Raw genomic sequence first — 20762 nt, forward strand, 5'->3', positions numbered from 1 at the left:
AAAGAGCCTAAATGTCCATTAACTGATGAATGGATAAAGAAATTGTGGTTTATATACACAGTGGAGTACTATGTGGCAATGAGAAAGAATGAAATATGGCCCTTTGTAGCAACTTGGATGGAACTGGAGAGTGTGATGCTAAGTGAAATAAGGCATACAGAGAAAGACAGATACCATATGGTTTCACTCTTATGTGGATCCTGAGAAACTTAACAGAAACCCATGGGGGAGGGGAAGGAAAAAAAAAAAAAAGAGGTTAGAGAGGGAGAGAGCCAAAGCATAAGAGACTCTTAAAAACTGAGAACAAACTGAGGGTTGGTGGGGGGTGGGAGGGAGGGGGGGGTGGGTGATGGGTATTGAGGAGGGCACCTTTTGGGATGAGCACTGGGTGTTGTATGGAAACCAATTTGACAATAAATTTCCAAAAAAAAAAAAAAGAATTGGCCGTTTGGACATTTTTGAAAGTTATCTTCATATGCATAGCCCAGGTCGAACTCATGTGAAATAAATAGATTCCTTGCTCTAAAGTGCTTTTGAAACCAAAGGTGCAGTTTCCAACTGCCTCCCTGGGGGGTGAGAGTAGAGGAAGAGGCTCTTGTGGTGCTATTTTATATCTCCACATGTGATCCGTGTATTTAAAGAGATGTGAACCTAGAAAAAAGGATGCAAGAAAGGTACAATGAACTCCTGTATTCCCTTCATCTAGGTTAGCCGTTGTTATCATTTGGCTGCATTTGTTTTAATGCTCTGTGATTCTCTTAATACAAAAACAATCACAACAATCATAATAGTAAGTAGTAGTGTTATTGAACCATTTAAAAGTAAGTGGCTGACATCACGGCCTTTTTACCCCTAAGTCATTAGTATGTATTTCCTAAGAACTATGGCCTTCCTTGTTATAGCTACACTACAAGCATCAAATACAAGAAACTTAACACGAATACAATACTAGTGTATACAAATAGGATAATACAATATAGGGTAATCATTTTTTAAAAACAAATGCTCTGCAGAGATGACTGAGGCTAGAAGAGTAGGTGTTTGCTGGCCAGAAGGGCTCACTGCAGGTTGTTCGAAACCCCTGAGGCCTTCCCAGTGACCAGAGGGCATGGCTCTGCCCAAGGCACAGACAGAACCCCCTGGGGGTGCTGTTGCCCAATGGTGTTGCAGGTCCTACAGCTTTTTTTACCTGGATGGAAGGGACTCAGAACCAACCTACCCAACTCCCCACTGTCATGGAAGTCACCTGTGCCCAGGTACACCTCATACCCTCTTCTCACAGGAAATGGCTGAGTCCAGACCAGTTTTATTGCAGAATGCCCCTCAGTTGGGTTTAATCATCTCCTGAACTGCATTTTACTTTTCAAGTCCCTCCATCGTGGTGGGCTAGAAAGACTGCCACCGACACCAGATTTGCATGCACCGTAACCGTTCTCTGCATTTGGAGTCCAACCCTGGGAGCGCTGGGTCACTTGTCGAGGCTTGCTTCCAAACTCGGAGGACCATTAGCAAAGTTAGGAGTTGTGCCTAAATCAATTTCCTTTCCCTAAAGTAATTATTTGTTTAGCAAATAAGTTTTGCTACTCTTTACAACGCACGGTGGGTGATTGATGGATTGCTGCACAGTGCAAATAAACAGGAACTCTTTCTCCAAATTTTTTTACCTGGGAACTAAGGGGAAAAACAAGAAAAAAGAAAAGACTTTTAAATTGTAAATTCTACAATGTTTGCTAATGAAGGCAGAATGGCTTTCTTTTTTTTTTTTTTTTTTTAGCAAAAAATTGCTTTGGGAAGAGAAATGTAAACCCCCCTGGTCAACCCTCATTCTTCTTCCCACAACTTGGTCTGTAATCTTTCAATCTGTTGAGCCTCTCCCTTCCCCAGGCCAAATCACCTGCCAGCAGACAAACTGAGAAAATTAGAGGCTTAGTAGTCAGTTTTTCCAAAAGATAAATTTAGACCAATTAGAAACTGGGCTTTTGTACTGAGTCATTCTCCTTTCTCCTCTACTGGTATTAAAATCACTTTCTTTTAGAAGAGAATTGTGAGAATGCATGGTCACCTTTTTTGAGGAGGAGGGAGCAAAATGTCTATTCATGGCCTCATTTACCAACTAAATGTTTGATTGCTTTATGCTGGTCCAGTTTTTTCTCTCTACTTATGTGTGTAGTTATTTATTTAATAGTTAGTTAGTCAGTTAGTTGATCTGAAATCTAAAGTCAGGAGAGACACTGATTTGGTTAAAAAAAGAAAAGAAAAGAAAAGAAAAGAAAAGAAAAGAAAAGAAAAGAAAAGAAAAGAAAAGAAAAGAAAAGAGCCTGAGATTGAGAGTCAGAAGTTACACATGGCTTTCAGTCCGGGATCTGTCACTTAAGCCTTAACAAGATCTTAGGATCCTGAGCAGGTATCTTCAACAGCCTCCATTAGCCTCACCTTATGATTTATAAAAATTGAGTAGTAAGTGAGACTCCATCTAAGAGCTGATGGGATGAAATCTTTCTATGGGCTTTTACTTTTTGTTCTTTCGCTTTTGCTTTCTACACCACTTTATTCCAACCTGAGGACCTCGATATAAAACTAAACACGAAGAACTGTTTTCCTTACTACTTCTGACTTACTGTAAATTTACAAGTTCTGCTAGCAGCTCAACACTTAAATTGATTAAATCATCTCTGGCACACGGTAGATTTCATGTAATGAAAATACCTGAAACACTTAGTGCAAAATTCTGAGGTGCTCAAAATAAAATGAACATTGGCAAACAAGACTCCAAGATTGTTACTAATGTATTGAAATACTTACATTGCAAATTACCAGTACATTGTTCATTTTGGTTCTAGCCACATAAGAACAACTGAATCCCTTCCTTAAAGCAAGATGGGTTCATGTCCCACCTCTTTCACGGGGTTTGGCATATAAGGAAGATCCAGGAAATGTTTTTCGATAAAAACCAATAAATGAAGTGAGAAAACATATTCAACTTTAAAATACATTAACATGGGTAAATCATCATGATAGGAAGATGCACTTCTAGATCAACATTCCATTCAGCAAAAGAACAAAAAGGCAGTTTGTTGCAGCACATGAAATGTTCTTTCTAAATGGTTTTCCCATTTTATTTAAAGGCTACATTGGTCTCCCTTGTGGCCATGCTCAGGAATAAGAAAAAAAAAAAAAAAAACTATGCATTTGCAAAGCAGGAGAGCAATAGAAAAAACTCAAATGAGACTCAAGTACCCAGGAGTAAAGAAGAAAGGAGAATGAGGGTCCCTGTTTCTGTTTTTTCCCCATTTCACCAAATAATCCCAAGCTATATCTGTTCCCTGAGCACCAGCAATTTGTGTTTGTGAGGCTGGACCGTGAAGGAGAAAGATTGAGTGCAGGACTCACAGGCAACAACTTGAACTGATGGGTCCTCCTCACTATCTTTGTTACCCTGAGACAGTTAATTGCTCTAAGCTTCAGTTTCCTTAACAGAAATAACAAAGATAATAATGCTCACTTCACAGGATTGAGGATTAACAAATATGCAAGTCCATGTGCTCAGTTTTCTGCCATTTGGCATAAGCACGAGTGGCTCAGGACTCGTGATTCTGGAAGTGAAGAGAGTTAAGTGGATCATTACTGGCATTTGAGAGCCTTCAACCACACTGATTGGTTTGGAAAAAAGCAAGAGCCCAGAAAGGCTACCATGCTAAAAATTTCCATTATTACGTAAAAAAAAAAAAAAAAATTAACAATGAGCAGTGACTCTTGTTATGGTTCTACAGACCCTAACCACCATCATCCCCCAATTGCATACACCCATTTGACTCCAAAGAGCCACTTAGTTACAATGTTACTGTACCTCAGAACCCAACCTATCCAAGGTATTAATTTGAGGGACATTTTAACATCTGAGCCACAAAACTGTGGTTTGGGTGGAGTGGGTAGATAACTAAATAAGTAAAATAAGAAAATGAAAGCAATATATCAAGTCCAGAGGTAGCTGGCATCCATGACAGTGCATAGCAAAATTTCCATCTGAATACTGATAACACTTAATATTTCCTATTGATTACGTGAAGTTGACAAATCCTAAAGGCACAGAACTGTGCAATAAAAAAAAAAAAAGTCAATTTTCCAATGTGATGAGAGTCCTTGAGTGAGAGCCAACGTTATGCAGTGTAGCAATCACACGGTAATGTTAAGGGAAATAAGACGGAGGTTTTATATAGCTGTTTGCTTCGCCCCAGTAAAGTATGTCTGTTAGAAAATGGTGCAGCTCAGTAGATTTGTACTTATGGAGAATCAAACCTTCTCCATCAAGTTAGTTGGCTGTATATACTTTCCTGCAATTATCAATGGTGGATTTTAAAGGAATTTTTTTCTGGTTTTATTATCATAATCTCTAAAAACTCTATGGTATTTCTTTTTTTAATCAAGAGAGGGTTTTCCAATTCAATCATATTAGAAAGAGGATGTGATGAGCCATTTATAAATAGTTTATATGGTAGGGACTGGAAAATTATACTGAAAGCCCAGCTAATTAGCTGGTAAACAGTATGCTATACATAAATACTTGATGAAAGGCTTACAGAGATTTACCGCCCCAAGAAATTCTAGTATTCTATTGTTGTTTATTTGTTTGTTTTTTTTAAGCAAGCAAGCATTATCCATGTCATTGCACACCTTTGGAAACGTCAAGCAACATTGGTTTACAAAAGCTTTATAGTTACAGACTTGATTTGTTAAAGGTTTGTGGTGTTGGCCAAACACTGGAGAAGACAACTGCATTCTAAGTAAATTCAAAATTTGCTTGGGAAATTGTGTTTCCAAACTATACATGCATACCCACAAAAGGAAAATGCGGTATAATCTACCACAGAAAAGGGAATGACAAATGAGAAGTCAACCGTGTAACCTTTTGGAAGGTGGCCTCTTGATACATTTTGGGAATGATATGAGTTTGACGGTAAGTGGCAATAAACAAGTCCTCTTTAGACAGAACAGTCTGTTGCATGATGGGATTGTCATTTTCTAGGCCTCATTCGTCTACAAGAGCTCATCAAAGCTCCCTCCAGATATAACATTAAAATCAAAATCCGCCAGCTGCCCTCTGGGAATAAAGATGCCAAGCCTTTACTCAAGGAGATGAAGAAGGGCAAGGAGTTCTATGTGATATTTGATTGTTCACATGGGACAGCTGCTGAAATCCTTAAGCAGGTAAGAGGGTGCAGGGAGGAGGGGGGGGGGGTGGGGTAGGATATGTTCGTTTCTTTTTCTCAAAAATGCCATCTGGTTTCACTGAGTGCAGTGTGATAAAGCTGCAGTAGTCCAGTTTAGGCTGAGGACTGCAGCTTTCAGAACGCTTTTAAGGAGTCACAGGGCTCGGGGAGTTTAATGAAGCCGCTTGCTGTATGTAGTTGTAGATGGTGGGGGGGGGTGTCTTAGGTATTGGGAGGTACGTCGATAACGTCAACAGAGGTTGACTGGAGAAAGATGTCATTTCAAGGTGATTAAGCATCTCATCTTTCAAATCTCTTGAAAAGACTGAGCAGATTTCATTTACACAGCGCCTGACTTGTCCTAAAGACATCTTCCTCATGGCAAGACCTCTTTTGTCAAACACGCAGGATTCCAAGCATGGTGAAAAGGGGGCACAGGGACAATGAAAGAAGAGATGCTTCTCTCTTCTAACTTGTCATAGACAATGAGCTGCCATGCATTAATCTTTATGAATAATGTGAGTAGAAACACTTGATAAATTGCGAAATCGTATGTAAGTGAAAGGTATTAGTAATGTTAGGAATAATGATAACAGCAGAGTAATCATTTCTAGCACTTCAGGATATAGCCCTGATCTTATGCCCGTGAAAGAAAATTCAGAATTGGAAAAAAAGATAGAGCATAGACCAGCGTCCTTCACCCAGAGTGATTTTGGACACTCGAGGAATTTTGGTAATGTCTGGAGACATGTTTGGTTATCATATTGGGGACAGTGGCACTCTACTGGCAACTAGTAATTAGAAGCCAAGGAAGCTGCTACATATCCTATCATGCACAGGACATCCCCCACAACAAAGATTTATGTACCCTAAAATGCCAGTAGTGCTGAGGTTGAGAAACTCTGGCATAGACGAAGACAATGGAAAAGGCTAGCCAGATGTTTAAAATAGAAGCATTAATAAAAGATCAAGGGATGAATTTGGAGGAACATGGAAAAAAAAATAGCCAGGTTATATTTACGTGGCCTTAATGGGTGTCTCTTTGTATTGAATATAAGTGGTTATTGTAGCATAAGGCAATGTTCTTGTCTGAAATGACACAAGCTGTTATTGTATTCTCTAGTTTAAAAGGTTTGGGATGTGTATGTGGTTCACTGGCAATGGGCACTGATCTTTTAAGCACACCAGTCCCTCCGTACAAAAGCAGAACTGCAGATTTCCAAATCACTTGGGAGAGCTCTTACAGCAGCCTATCCACCTGACTCTCCAGGGCTGGATCTCATACCTGAAGCCGTGGAGTTCAGAGTTGAGGTTTTAATTTCACCTGAAAGTAGACAATCAGGAAAGTTGACTACATGTTTCTATTATCTCCTGGATGATTACACTAAAAATCTATATCGAGTCAGAGAAATATTTAAAGTTGCAGTTGAAAACAATCTTAGACATCATCAAGGCCAATTCTTTCACTTTAGAGGAGGCGAAATGACTTTCCCACAGTTACAGAGCCAGGATCTGGAACTCAGCCTCCTCTATCCCATCCTGAACCTTCTCCTCTATGAAATGTTGCTTCTCTAGTTAGGGGAAGAGTTAAGTGTTACCTACTTTTAGACTACAGTTGTGTTAACAAACCTTTAGATACTATAATCGTCTCTCAGTAAAGAAAGCAAGCATATTGTAGTGATGTCACAAGCTAACTTCAAAGGTAAATAAATACAATCAGCAGCGTTTTATCTTGAGGCTTCATTTGAGAATTTCAATGCAGTTCATTAAAGTGTGTAATGGGGTGTGAACCAGAACTGAGAAAAACACCCAGATTCTATGCGTAGCCCTCAAAATACAAAAAAGCATCCCCTCCAGGAGTCTGTTATAACAGAGACTGGGGACTTCTGTTACATTTAAGACAATGATTTGCTGATGAGACTTCTCTTGGTGAGATAACCATTTGGCTCACATACCTGGCTACATCTCTCCCAAAGCACAGGCTTGGAACAAGCAAGCCTGGGAAAGAGTTTCTCCTCTATTTCAATAAATATGGATTTGATGTCCCACTGATGCAAGTGGCTCTTTCCTGATAGCATAGAGATTATTTCATTCGAAGACCAATTTTTTGGAACAACAAACCAAAAAAACCTTCTAAGTGAAGCCCTCCCAAGAAATGTCAGCCGGGCTAAGAGGGAGTGGGATTAGTTCAGTTTTGCTCTAGCCATTGACGTAAACCCTTTCCTCCATCCTGTGCCCTATTATGTTTTATCTTGTATTCACTCTCCTCATCATGTGAGTGGTAGGGTTGCTGTGAGGCTTTGGGGGAAGTATGTTCATCCACTTTTTGTTGCAGACTAATGAGCTACAAATGTTTGGAAGTGGGGAGAGCCTTTGTAGAAGTTCTAGCATAAAATCCCTACCTTACTGTGTGTGAAAATACATTCACTCTTTGTGAAATCACAGCAGAGGCTCCAGGTTGGTTTAATCCGGACCTCTGAGAAGCTATATGGTTGGAAAGTGATACTGAGGACCGTAAGACTTGCTATTCTGGTTAAAATGAGGCCCAAGGGCTCTGTGTGACCCAGTTTGACTTGCTCCATTAGCTTTGGACAACAACCTGTGGAAACAAAGACAGAGACCTTCCCTGTAACTGTCTGCCCAGTGTGCCTTTAGGGAGGCTGGAGAGTGAAGGAGTTCAAGGCCCTAATTCCAGCCACTAGTCAACCAATCTCTTCCAATCTCTTTTCCTGAGGTGCCATGATGATTCCTGGCATCCGATATTCTGTCTAATGCAGACAACCCCTGGGGTAAATTTGGTATTCTCAGGTAAGAGTTGAGGAAACTGAAGCTCAGATAGGTTAAGTGCCCCAACAAGGTCACTCTCTGAGTAACCAGGCTGCCACATGGTCTCCAGACCACCTGTTTTTGGAGCCTGTGTGCCCACTTTACCACGAAGGGCCCCCATTCAGAATGGGTAAGCCATTCCATTTTGAAGTAGGCTTCCAGAATGTCTGAGAGAAACACAACCACTTGCTGCTGGTCTCTTTTAGATAAACTTAATATTAATAGCTCCCAATTTTTGGTGACTAAAATCATTGCTGATAAAATTTTCTCTGCCAGGTCAACTTGGCTTTCTTCTCAAGCACATTTCCCATTATTTCCTTGCATTTCCCTGCACCTTCATCATATTTTACTACTTTGTAATGATTCTTCAGAAAAAAAGAAATCAAATGCACTTTAAAGAAGATATCTGACATTTATCTAAAAGTAAAAATTGGGGGGAAAAGTCTATAGTTATTCTTGGGCATGCTAATCACTCCGGTAAGGTAATTATTTCTATTCATATTGAACAAGTGCTATATGATGAGAATCTGAAAAGTTATTTCTTAAAAATTAGTTAGAAATTCAAATGTCAAGACTTGATTAGGTTACAGAGGAACAGGGCTTTCATATGAATGAAATGTCTTCGTGAATTTCTGTAGTCTGAGAGTGCCCCCAGCACCCAGCAGGATATACATAGGACTCATCCCATCACTCAGCGTCTTCTTCTCTCCCTGTCTATCCACCACCTCCCAGTGGGCGTTCTGTTGCTTGGCAAGGATGCTACTGTCTCCTAGCCTGTCTCCAGCGTGGACACCCCAAATCCTCAGCACTTCCCCCAATTCCTACTCTCTTCCCACTGACTCTCCACTGCCTGCCCTACCTGCACCCTTACTGATTCCTTCTGAGGCTGATTCTACCAAGAGAGTGGCTGATGGGAGACGAATTTAAAGATGAAGAATGAAGTGAGAACACTCTGCAATGGTACTCCTAACACACGTCCAGCACCATGCTGGTTGATAAGCAACTGTCTGCTTTACTCTACCCAATAACTCTTGGTATAATTGGTATCATCTTTCTTTTGCACACAAAAATTGAAGCTCAGAGATAGTAATAATTTCATCCACCATGTACTGAGCATGCTCATAATGCAAACATCTGGGCATCGGCTCGTTTGTGGTCCATATTCCCTACAATACTATAACCTCCAGGAGGATAGAAACCTCCTTTGTCTTGTTCTCCTAAATCTCCAGCATGTACTACATTACTTGACACACAGTGGGTGCTCAACACTGCTCTGCTGAATGAATAAAGGAAATGGATAAATGAACAATCCAAGAACTGTACTAGAAGCTCTTGATAAAACAGTCTCCTAAATCGCCTCCCTCCAGCTCACTCAGTGTGCTGTACTCTCAACTCTGCCAAGCACATTTGAGCAAGTCGCCCCTCTATGCCTCAGTTTCCTCAAAGGAAGGTTTTATTCAATGCCTGAAGCCCTATATTATTAAGAACTGTAATGCATTTCAGCCTATGATTCCACTTCCTGAAATACATTTACCTCTTTGGAGAGCTGCACAGACACTTTCAAATCCTGTAATAGGACTGAGAAAGGAAGTCACAATTTCAAGCACAGTAGCCGGAATCCTAACGGCTCCCTGACGGAAAGGGAGGGGACACCGTGATGCTCCGTCCAGCAGGGAAGCTGCATCAGGGCTGGGCCGAGTCCCTGAGCTGGACAGCGGCCAGTAGGTGATCATGAACATGCTGTTTCCCTCTCAGGAAACCTGCTTTCTTGTTTCCATGAACAAGTGCTTCAGAAGAGAGACTTCTCATCCCCCTCACAACACTTAGAGCAATGAGCATTAAGCTATAATTGAGCCATTAGTCTCCATAAAACATTTTAGAACCAAAATATTTTGTGGAATTATATCACATTTTCTCCTGTCAACATTTGTGCTCTCTTGTTTTTATTTTTTTTCCTTTCTGTCAATTAACATAAAAACAAGGCCAGGGAGAAAATGTAGTTTTAATACCCTGCTTCCTTCTACTAGGAAGTGGAGCGGTAATGCTGATTAAATAATTTTGCGCATTGATTCTTTCCTCATAGATGTTGCCTATGAGCAGGACAAACAGAGATGGTTAGAAAGAGTTCATTTCATATTTCCACAGGACAGAAGCACAATCAGTTTTTATCTCTCGACACAGAAAACTGCCAGCCAAGCAGTACATCTGCGATGTGCCAAGAGGTCACAAACCCGTGTATGGAACCTGCGCCCCCTAAGTCAGACACACAACCCCATCATGTTTAATCATAATCATAAAGACCTTGGGAGCTGCTCTAATAGGACTTCCCGTGTGCCAGGCACTGTGCTAAGCGAATGAAATGCATCAATCGTTTTCCTGAGAAAATTCTGTATACAAGAAACTGACAGAGCTCGGAGAGATTCTGTAACTTGCCCAAGGTCACAGAGCCAGCAGTGGCTAGACTGGGATTTGAAACTTACCTCAGGATTTAAAAGAGGGGCAAAAAAAGCATCTCATTCTGATACTGTTATGTACACCCAGATGCCAACTGATTCTCCTCACAATAGAACATGGAACACGTGTTGTTATGCTTTATACTCCTTTAATTCAGTTGTTTATCAAACATCCACTCATTTTTCCAGTTTACATAAGTCCTCAAGAAATGCTGATTATATTGAAGCCAAGGAGAGAATGTGGTAGGAGCACAGTAGAGAAATTCACTCCTTAGTTGAACACCTATTTGTTGAGTACTTATTGAAGGTGAGAACGATACAACAGTAAAAACAACACCAAGGAAAACATACATCTCTGCCCCCTTAATCAAAAGAGACCTTGAAATGAAAGTCACAGAGTGTAGCCATTCAATGCCCATGGACTGGTGAAAGACTGGAAAACTCATTTCTATCTATGACTAGAGTCTTAGACTGACGGTCAGTAGATCCAGTTGCAAATTCTGCTCTTGCCCTAATAGAATAAAATAATTGCCACTCACTGGGCACTCACTTTATGCCAGACTATGCTATGCATTTGACTGGAATGGTATCTTTTTATCCTCTCAAAATATCTCATGTTACAGATGAGAAAAATGAGGTCCCATGTCATACACCCAATGGTAAGCCCGGAATTTCAAACCAGGGTTTAACATGCTTATGACCTGAGTTTCTTAGACCATTTAGGTATGCTATTTTGGAAAGTCTGTTGGTTCTTCTTAAATGCAGTCACTTCATCTGTCAAATAGGATTGTTGGATTCTAATCTTGCCAAGGTTCTCTGCAGCTCTGAGCCTCCATGCATACAAGTGATCAAGAATCTTCTTCCCAGTGTGAGACATAAAGAATTTGTGCATTGCCTTGTACATAGTAGGCTTTCAAAGAAATGGGGAAATACTTAAGCTGTTTATTTTTAAGTTCCTAAAGTCATTTGGTAGTCTTTGAGACCGTTAATTGATGGGAAGTTCATTACTTTGGCTAAATCCCCATGATGTAATAATGACGATTCTCAATTTATACTAACTGATGATAATTTGTAGTATATTATATAATTATTTTGGCAGCACATTCTCATCTTAATTATTTCTCTCAGGTTGATATTAAAATCTATTTACATTTCCTGAGCATAGAGTTAGTTTTGTTTGTTAGGAGCAGCTCATAGATATGAGTGTGTTATTCAATACACATAAGAATTAATTGATCTCTATGGGTAACTAACAATGTAGTGAGGGGACTTGTCATTTGTCCAGATTCTTAGTGTACAGGATGCCCATTTGCGTATTCACAAAAATTTCCAAAGAGTAGATTTGGAAAAGGATATAGATTTATTTCGATCTGAATTGGGAGGTAATCAAAATCACACGTATGCCTCAGAAATGCTCTAATGCTTAATTCCAGCTACATCAGAATTTGGCTGTATAGGTGACAAGAGAAATTATCCTTGCAATAGAAGTGGGGATAATTTAGAAGGAATCATGGAAATAACTTGAAGATGTGCACATCAAAGCATGTGTTAAGCCTTTAACAGGGTTGGTGAACCTCAGCTTTATTCAAAATTTTGGGTATGCTCATTCTCCCCAGTGTGCCTTTTTCAGGGGAAAGGATCCATAGCTTCTTTCGGATTTCCTAAGGAAGCCTAAAGACTGAAGTAGGTTAAAAAAAATCACGTTGCTATGTTTATTTACCACCTCAGCTTCTGTAACCCTTCATAAATGCAAGATTTTACCAAAAGAATCCTTCCACCCTACTTCCCCGATGACTGTTAGCCAAATCCTTTCTGTCATAAGGGTGACTCTGTAGGAAGTAAATCCCACCATTATTTGGCTAGCATGTATTAGATGCTTTGTACGTGCTAAAGACTTTGCCAAGATAGAGGGGGAGTAAAATACGATGAAAAACTCCAGTGTATTGAATGAGGTCATTTAGCAGAGGATCTCATGGCTCGTTCTTTGCTATATCTGTAAAATTTAGGAATGTCTTGTACATATCTCACATTGTTTTGAGAGACGTTAAATTTGACAATGCCCGTAAGGCATCAAGCCCACCACTGATGCATGAAATATCCTACACGTGAGAGATTACCATCATCAACACCATGAGTGGTATCGTGCCTAGGCAAAACTGTAAGAGTGATACAGTGCTTCCCACTGCTAACTCTGTCACTGCATCACCTCCCACATATACTATGGCACAACGGTGGTCCCCAAACCTTCTCTCAGCCTGACTTCCCAAGTATCCCTATCGTATCTTGCCCCATGTCATGAAATCTCCATACCTAACTCAGCACACTGCATCTTCCTCCTCTCCTTTGCTCCAGCCAACCACATTCTCCTCCTGCTCCTGTCTTGGTGACTAGAAATACCATCCAATTACTCAATACAGAAACTAGGAATTCACTTGACTCTACCTCACCCTTCCCACTTATGAACTACCAAATTTTGTAGCTACTGCTTTCTGAATATGTTTCAGATTCAACCTCCTTTCTCCATCTCTATCATCATCTTCCTGCTATATTAGAACATTCTATCTCTCTGTCGCAAGCCCCCATTTTTTTCTCCATCCAGCATCCATGTGGCCTCAAAAACTGTACATTCCAAATAAAATATGTGACATTTCTCTTCTAGTATGAAACTCCTGAGTGCCCTATCCCCACTTCCACATTGCCTGAAATACAAAAGACACATTGTTTAGTGTGTCATGCAAAGTTCTCCACACCTTGTACCCACTGCCATTGTAACATCTAGTATGTAAATATATCTATAGTAATGTCTATTACACAATTTTAAAAAAAGTTTAGGGGCACCTGGGTGGCGCAGTCGGTTAAGCGTCCGACTTCAGCCAGGTCACGATCTCGCGGTCCGTAAGTTCGAGCCCCGCGTCAGGCTCTGGGCTGATGGCTCAGAGCCTGGAGCCTGTTTCCGATTCTGTGTCTCCCTCTCTCTCTCTGCCCCTCCCCCGTTCATGCTCTGTCTCTCTCTGTCCCAAAAATAAATAAACGTTGAAAAAAAAATTTAAAAAAAAAGTTTATAGGGCGTCTGGGTGGCTCAGTCGGCTAAGCATCCAACTCTTGATTTTGGCTCAGGTCATGATCTAACGAGAGTTCATGGGTTTGAGTCCCACATCAGGCTCTATGCTGATAGCACGGAGCCTGCTTGAGATTTCTCTCATTCCCTCTCTCTCTGTCCCTCCCCTGTTCATGCACACGTCGTGTGCTCTCCCTCTCTAAAAATAAATAAATAAACTTTTGTTTTAAAGTTACAATTTTTTTGCAAACTGCCCTTTCTTGATGAAAGTATACTCCATTTAGGAGATTAAAGGTCTTCCCAAACATTACCAAAGGGATTCAAAATTAGGATCTAATTAATTCTAATATCTAAGAGATGTTGTAATAAAAATAACAACGTAGGTCTGAAATCCTGATAGAAGGAGGAAGGGTGAGTGAGGGTCCTCATGGTACCTGCAACACCATCCAAGGCACAACCTTGTACAGCTAGGTCCAACTCTCTGGACAGGAGGGTCCCTCAAAAATATATGGGCAGCTTATCAAGCTCTCTTGGCTTGCTGGATTCATTCCTTATATTAAAGCATCAACTCCTGTGGTTCTAACTCTTCTCTCACCAATCATATGCTTTTATTTGGGTTCTCAAAGTCCAGAAGAACTTTGTGCAAATTATTGACTTTCCTGCTACATACATCTCCTATTATCAATTAATAAATTAATATAACACAAAGAGCCCAGGCTTAATATCTAGCCTGGGTTCAACTGCATGGTTATATGCTCTTTCAAATGTATAAACTGAGGATAACACTTTCTCCCCAACAGTACATAAAAAAACAAAAACAAAACAAAACAAAAAAAGTATGACAGCAGTGGGTATGTCGTGGCACTTAGAAAACAGTTGCAATGATCATTGTTGTTATAGCCTAAAACTACATTTGGTTAATATAAATGGGTGATTCTCAGTTCTGGCTGAATGTAAATATTACCTGGGGAGTTTTGAACAGTTACCAATGCCTAGAACATACCCCAGACCAAATAAATCAGGATATTTAGAGAATGGGTACAGGTATTGGTGTTTTTTAAAAGTTCTTTAGAGATGCTAATACACTGACAAATACTCATATAAATAATTATTTTCTAAGCCTGGTAGCTATTAAATACATTGGCAAAATAAAAAGCCATAAAAGCTGAAGAACAGGACCCAGACTCACGATGACTTCGCTAGTCTATGGATAACTCATGGGACGAGCAAGACCACCAATTATTGGCTGCATGCCCATATTTCCCTCAAAATGTTCTATGCAGAGTAATTGGAGGTATAGTTTTTATTGCCACCATTATTGCAAGATTACAATGTGTTCAACATATTTATTCTCTGTTAACTTTCCAGATTTGTTCAGTACTTTGTCTAGATTTGTTCAGTACTTTTAGATTTTCTCAGTACTTTGCTGTTCAAACTTTTCTTCATTGTGTTCTTTTTTTTTTTTTTTTCCACATCATTTTCCCACCAGTTTTCCCTGGATGATACTGACAGTTTATTCTTCGGGTTCATGTAATCCTCCAAAATCTTGACTCTCTCCTATTTGCCAACTTGCCTATTTCATTCTGCCAGGGGAAATCTTTTTTCCTGCTCTGTTGTCAGCAGTCAGTATCCCTTAAATAGCATAATCTCTTCTGTTGTGCACCTGAGTGATGCAATCTGGCTCTTCTGGTAGGATTATCAGAAGCTAAACTACCTCATTGTTTTCCACTCCATTTATTAATATCTGTAAGCATCAGCTTCCCTTCTTGTCCTAACCCTACTTCTAGAGAGAGAAGCTTATAAAGAAATTACAACTGAAAGATATTCCCAAACAGCATGACCATTTCATTCACCAACACTTTGTGGACTATCCTTTGCTTTTCTTTCATTTCTCTTGGGGGCAGGAGGAAGATGCCTGGGTTTGTAAGTGGTATAGCACCATCTTCCAACAGATGGAAAAGCCCTAGACTCTCTTTGTAGATGGCTGGTATCTGTGCACAGACACAGAGTTAGCAGGTGCACATGAATGGAAGGACAGGGAAAAATTTTTAAAGTTTTCAACTTCAGGGGTACCTGGGTGGCTCAGTCGGTTAAGGGGCTGACTCTTGGTTTCAGCTCAGGTCATGATCTCACGGCTCATGAGTTTGAGCCCCACATTGGTCTCTGTGCTGACAGTATGGAGCCTGCTTGGGATTCTCTCTCTCTCTCTTTCTCTCTTCCCCTCCCCCACTTGCACTGTGTCTCTGTCTCTTTCAAAATAAATTAACTTAAATTTTTTTTAATTTAAAAATAAAAATAAATAAAAATAATGTTTTAAACTTCAAACATTTTTCCCCTTGACACGTGCACTTGCTATTAATATACCAAAATTGTTCAGTTTCGGGTGCCATAATCACAGAAAGATGGGCAAATGAGGTACATTGGTTTCCTTTTGGTGCTGTAACAAATTTTTACAAATGTAGTAGCTTAAAACAACATGAATTTATTGACTTATAGTTGTGGAGGTCACAAGTGTAAAGTCAATATGACTTTACAAGTTGACAAGGCTGCATTCCTTTTGAAGGCTTTGTGGGGGGGGGGGAGATCCAATTCCTTGCCTTTTCTAGCTGCTAAAAGCTGTCCTCATTCCTTGGCTTATGGCCCCACATCTATTGCCTTTTTCCCCCCTGGCTTTCATTTCCACATCACCTTGTCTGCCTTCTGACCTTCTACTTCCATCTTATAAGGACCCTGGTGATTATATTGGGCCCACCTGGATAAGGCAGAGTAAACCCCCCAGAGTCACCCCCCCAAATTAAAATCCTTAAATTAATTGTGATGGCAAAATCCTTTTATTCTATGTATCATAACATATTAACAGATTCTAGAAATTAGGATATGGACATTTTTATGGGGTCATTATTTAGCCTACTCCAAAGGAGTGGGGATCCAATGCTATGTTCTATGCATTCCACTGTTGCCTCTGTAGACATAGATTATGATCATTTAATTTGGCATGAGTATCTTTTTTTTAAAAAAAAGCAATAAAGACTGATCTCAAGGCCTACTTATACCTAAATTGTTCTACTGAAGGTCAACATTAAAAAGTGTGTTGTTGAAGAAGCAACTTCTCCAGAGACAGTGTAGATGCAGCCTAAAGTATGACACTTGGTAGGTGAGAAAGCACTATACCCTAGCACTCAAACGTTTTTCTAAAAATCACTGCTCTGAAACTTGATATCATTCAATGGATTTCCTGAAGATTATTCTTACACTGAAATAACTTACTTCTATCTTGTGGTAAAACCATTATTTTAGCCACATTGCATGTCATACATTTGGAAGTTGTTCACTTGAAATTATTGACTAAAAACCTTGTCTGATGATTGAGAATTTATCCTGATATTGAGAAGGCTATAAAAGCAGCAATACACTTCAGGTTAGTCAATATAAACTTCGAAGACACCTATTTTTCAATGAAAAGAAGCAGTAATAAAAACCCTTATAAATATTACAGGAATACCTCAAAATCACATAGGAGCACTCCAGGTTTCATTTTAAGTTTCTGCTACTATGATAGTAGTGTTATGCCAATTATTTGTGACATATGGCTTGCCCTTAGCAATGGATGCTGAGAATTTGTAGAGAATTTTTTGTTACTGCCTCTATAGCACGGCATTGCCTTCTAGAAAGTGACCAGGCTCAAATAGGGTGCAGACTTCTTGAGATACCAGGAAATGTTATCAGAAGACTTCTACCCAGAGACTTTCCAGGTATCTCATAGGCCAACTGTGTCACTAAACACAGGAGTTAGAGCCCACTAACTGTCTCAGTTATCTTCCTCAAGACTTGAATGAGGGCTCTTCAGACAAACTAAAATGTGATCTTTGTGCTGCTTGGGCTGCATATGATAACCCATCTAATTCCAAGAGATAGTCTTTGCTGAGAATGGAAAAGGAAAGTCAATGCTACTGTGAACAAGGTCATAAGTGTCCTATTGTAAAAATTCCAGAGAGTGGATGGGCAGAGGTGAGGCCACCATTGTTAATGAGCAGTAACTGCCCCAGGGTATTTTGATAATGGTGGGACCATTAGAATTGTCCTTTTGAGAGTCAACTGTCAATGAGTTCTTTTATATCTTCATGATTCATTTTAACTACCAAAGGGGGGAAAAAAAACCAGTAATTATTTTCTAGCCCCTGAAACAACAGAATAGTACGTGGCATTTCCGTGATATCCTAATCCAGAGAATCTCTTCAAATAGGTATCAGCCACCCTTCCTCTTGCTGGCTTAAGGATTATGTTTTCTAGATAGCATGGAATATCAAATGTATTCAGAGTATCAAGATTTTTAGTCTTTTGGTAGTCTTCTCTGTATTAGTCAGGGTTCTCCAGAGAAACTGAACCAATAGGAGAGAGATATGAAGAGACTTATTGGGGAATTGGTTCACATGACTCTGGAGGCTGAGAAGGCCTACAATCTGCCATCCACAAGGTGGAGAGCCAGGAAAGCCATGGTGTAAGTGCTGTTTGAGTCTGAAGGCCTGAGAACCAGAAAGGCCGGTGGTGAAAATCTTAGTCCAAGGCCAGGAGAAAACCAAAGTTGCAGCTCAGGTAGTCAGGCAGGAGGTAAAAGGACATATTCTCCTCCTTCTGCAGTTCTGTTCCATCCAGGTTCTCAGTGGACAGGATGATGCCCACCATATTGTGGGGAGGCGAACATCTGCTTTATGAGTCACCATTTCAACAGCGTATCTCATCTGGAAACACCCTCACAGACACTCCCAGAGATAATGTTTAATCTGGGCATCCACTGGCCCAGTCAGGTTGACACATACAATTAACTGCCATAGTCTCTCTTGAGCTCTTATAATTGAGCTCTTATTATTAACAACGAATAGTATTTTGGGGGGCCTTTTTTGCTACTCTAACCCAACTCAGCTACCTCAGACCCGAACAGTTCATCCCTCTTCGTGAGAAAAAAATCTTTTAGCTTCTCCCAATCATGATTATTTATTATGCACTATAGTTCTATTACACAAGGAATTAAAGCAGCCTAGAAAGTACATTTGAAACAAAGTGATAAATACATTTTAAAGGGGAGAGGAGTTGGAACAAAGACGAATATTAGATAAGAAAAACAAAGTTGAATGGCATGAGCACACATAGAATATATACTTTGCGTTCCTACTAGTTGCTAATGAAGAACCCACAGTTTTCACCCTAAACTCCCCAGCAGTCAAAACAAAGTCATGAAAAAAGAACACCTCCATGCCTTGCAAAACTCATGCAACAGAAAATTGTTTTTATTCAGAAGAAAAACAGCTTGCTATGGCCCTGATAACCATGGTAATCACCTATCCAGGGTGAGTCTCTGGAGGGTGACCTGTCAGGATCTTCCCCACCTCTTTGGCCAAAACCGGCACATGGCTCCCCTCAGGTACAAGAGAATAAGAAATGCAATCCTGCCATTTGCGTTTCAAGATGGGAAATTGGCAATGGCATCAATGGTGTCTAAACTATGGGTCTTCTAAAATCAAGAAGAGTAGTAGATTCTCAGTATTGCCCCTATTACAGATAGATAATGTTATTGAAAGGGCTGGAGTTTTTACTGTCTATCAATCGAGGTCAATGATATGATGTCAAGGGTTGTTAAATAAGAATAATCCTGTTAAGAAACAAACACTATCAAAAGAATATATTAGTGGAAGAATGAAGGGTAATATGAACAGTATTGACAGCCACATTCATTTCATATTAATGTGTGCGATATGGTGTGTTCAGTGCTGTAAAAAATGATTTAGAGATAGCCAGAACTAGTTTCTAGCAATATTGCTTTGGTAAGGCACACACTGCCTAGGTCAGCACCACTCAGTTAGTCGGGCAGATAAGTACGCTATCAAAATTCAAAAAGGGTAACGTTTCTTAGGAAAAAGTCAGTTTTGCCAAGATTAGAAAACTCCCCATATCATGATTATACTTTTTTATTTGAAAAACTGACATTTATCTTGATGTGACATTTTCGTAATCCCTTAATGACTTTTAGTGGAAATACCAATGTGCAGAGAGAAAATCATCATGTGAATGCAATACTTTTATTTATAAAGTATACTATTATTAGATGACAAACTGCTGGCCCCAACCAGTCTACAGACTCTTACATGGATGATTGCTTAAAAAGCACCACTTTTGATGCTACTGGCTTTATTCTTATCTAGAAGCTTCTCAATCACCTGTGTCCTAGTGAGTACACAAAGGTAACAGGTGAATGATCCATGACTATACTCGTTTCTTATTTTCCATTTATAGGAAATTCAAAGGAAGAACTAGGAGAAACTCACCCAGGCACTAAGTAGGAAAGTCAAGAATGGAGATTTTTCTAGCATGCCAAATAAAAAGTATACCCGGATGACCCAAGGGTTCTATCTGCAATAAAAGTAGACCTGTTAGATGAATATTCACTGTGTCTTCATAACTTTTTTCTGACATTAAATACGAGGCATATCAAATGAATATTTGCATCCAATAAAAAAATGTTAAAAAAAAAAAAGCCTATGCCCTCAATTGGTGACCAAACGTCTCCAAATCATGTATTATTCTTATTTTTTATTTTGTTAATTCACTTATTTATTTTTAAGAAAGAGAAAGAGAGAATGAGCAAGGGGAGGAGCAGAGAGGGAGAGAGAGAGAGTCCTAAGCAAGGTCTGCACTGCCAAGCGTAGAACCCAATGTGGGGCTTGAACTCATGAGCCACGAGATCATAACCTGAGCCAAAACCAAAAGTGAGATGCTTAACAGATTGAGCCACCCAGGAGCCCCTCCGAAATCACATTTTAAAAGAAAAGTCAGCCCAGTGAAAAGCTGAAAACTCAGGTGGCTTTTTGTTGCTTTTTCAGTGTTAGAAACGATATTTTAAACCTCAGTGTCCAGCTCTATATCTTGACATAAAACTTGCCCAGTCCTCTTTCAAGAGGTAGGCTTGGCTGCAATTACACTATCTAACAACCAAAGTGAAAAATTGGATTCCTGACTGACCGTGGCAGGTTAGCTCTTTATGCTCCGATGATATAAGAGACCAGCTAACAAGACCTCACCATGCATGGCTTTAAACGTTATTGATGGCCCTAAAGCAATTCTACCCTTTTTAAAATTCTTTTGTGAGCTCAGTCTTGTTATCACCATAGGAGTGACTTACACACGGTGGGGCTCAGGATTCAGAGAGAGTTTCCTGTCATTTGT

General features: G+C 39.8%; 1 protein-coding gene across 5 annotated transcripts in view; it reads left to right on the forward strand.

The window, feature by feature from the left end:
- The window catches only part of GRIK1 (glutamate ionotropic receptor kainate type subunit 1), a 372065-nt gene that overhangs the window by 241377 nt on the left and 109926 nt on the right, over window positions 1–20762 (forward strand). For all 5 annotated transcript variants that reach the window (XM_019839466.3, XM_023238826.2, XM_023238825.2 and 2 more), the window contains exon 4: window positions 5024–5205. In XM_019839466.3, coding sequence (XP_019695025.2) covers window positions 5024–5205 — 182 coding nt within the window. The remainder of the gene's footprint in view (window positions 1–5023; window positions 5206–20762) is intronic.

Source organism: Felis catus, chromosome C2 (assembly GCF_018350175.1).
Source record: "Felis catus isolate Fca126 chromosome C2, F.catus_Fca126_mat1.0, whole genome shotgun sequence".
Classification (NCBI taxonomy): Eukaryota; Metazoa; Chordata; class Mammalia; order Carnivora; family Felidae; genus Felis; species Felis catus.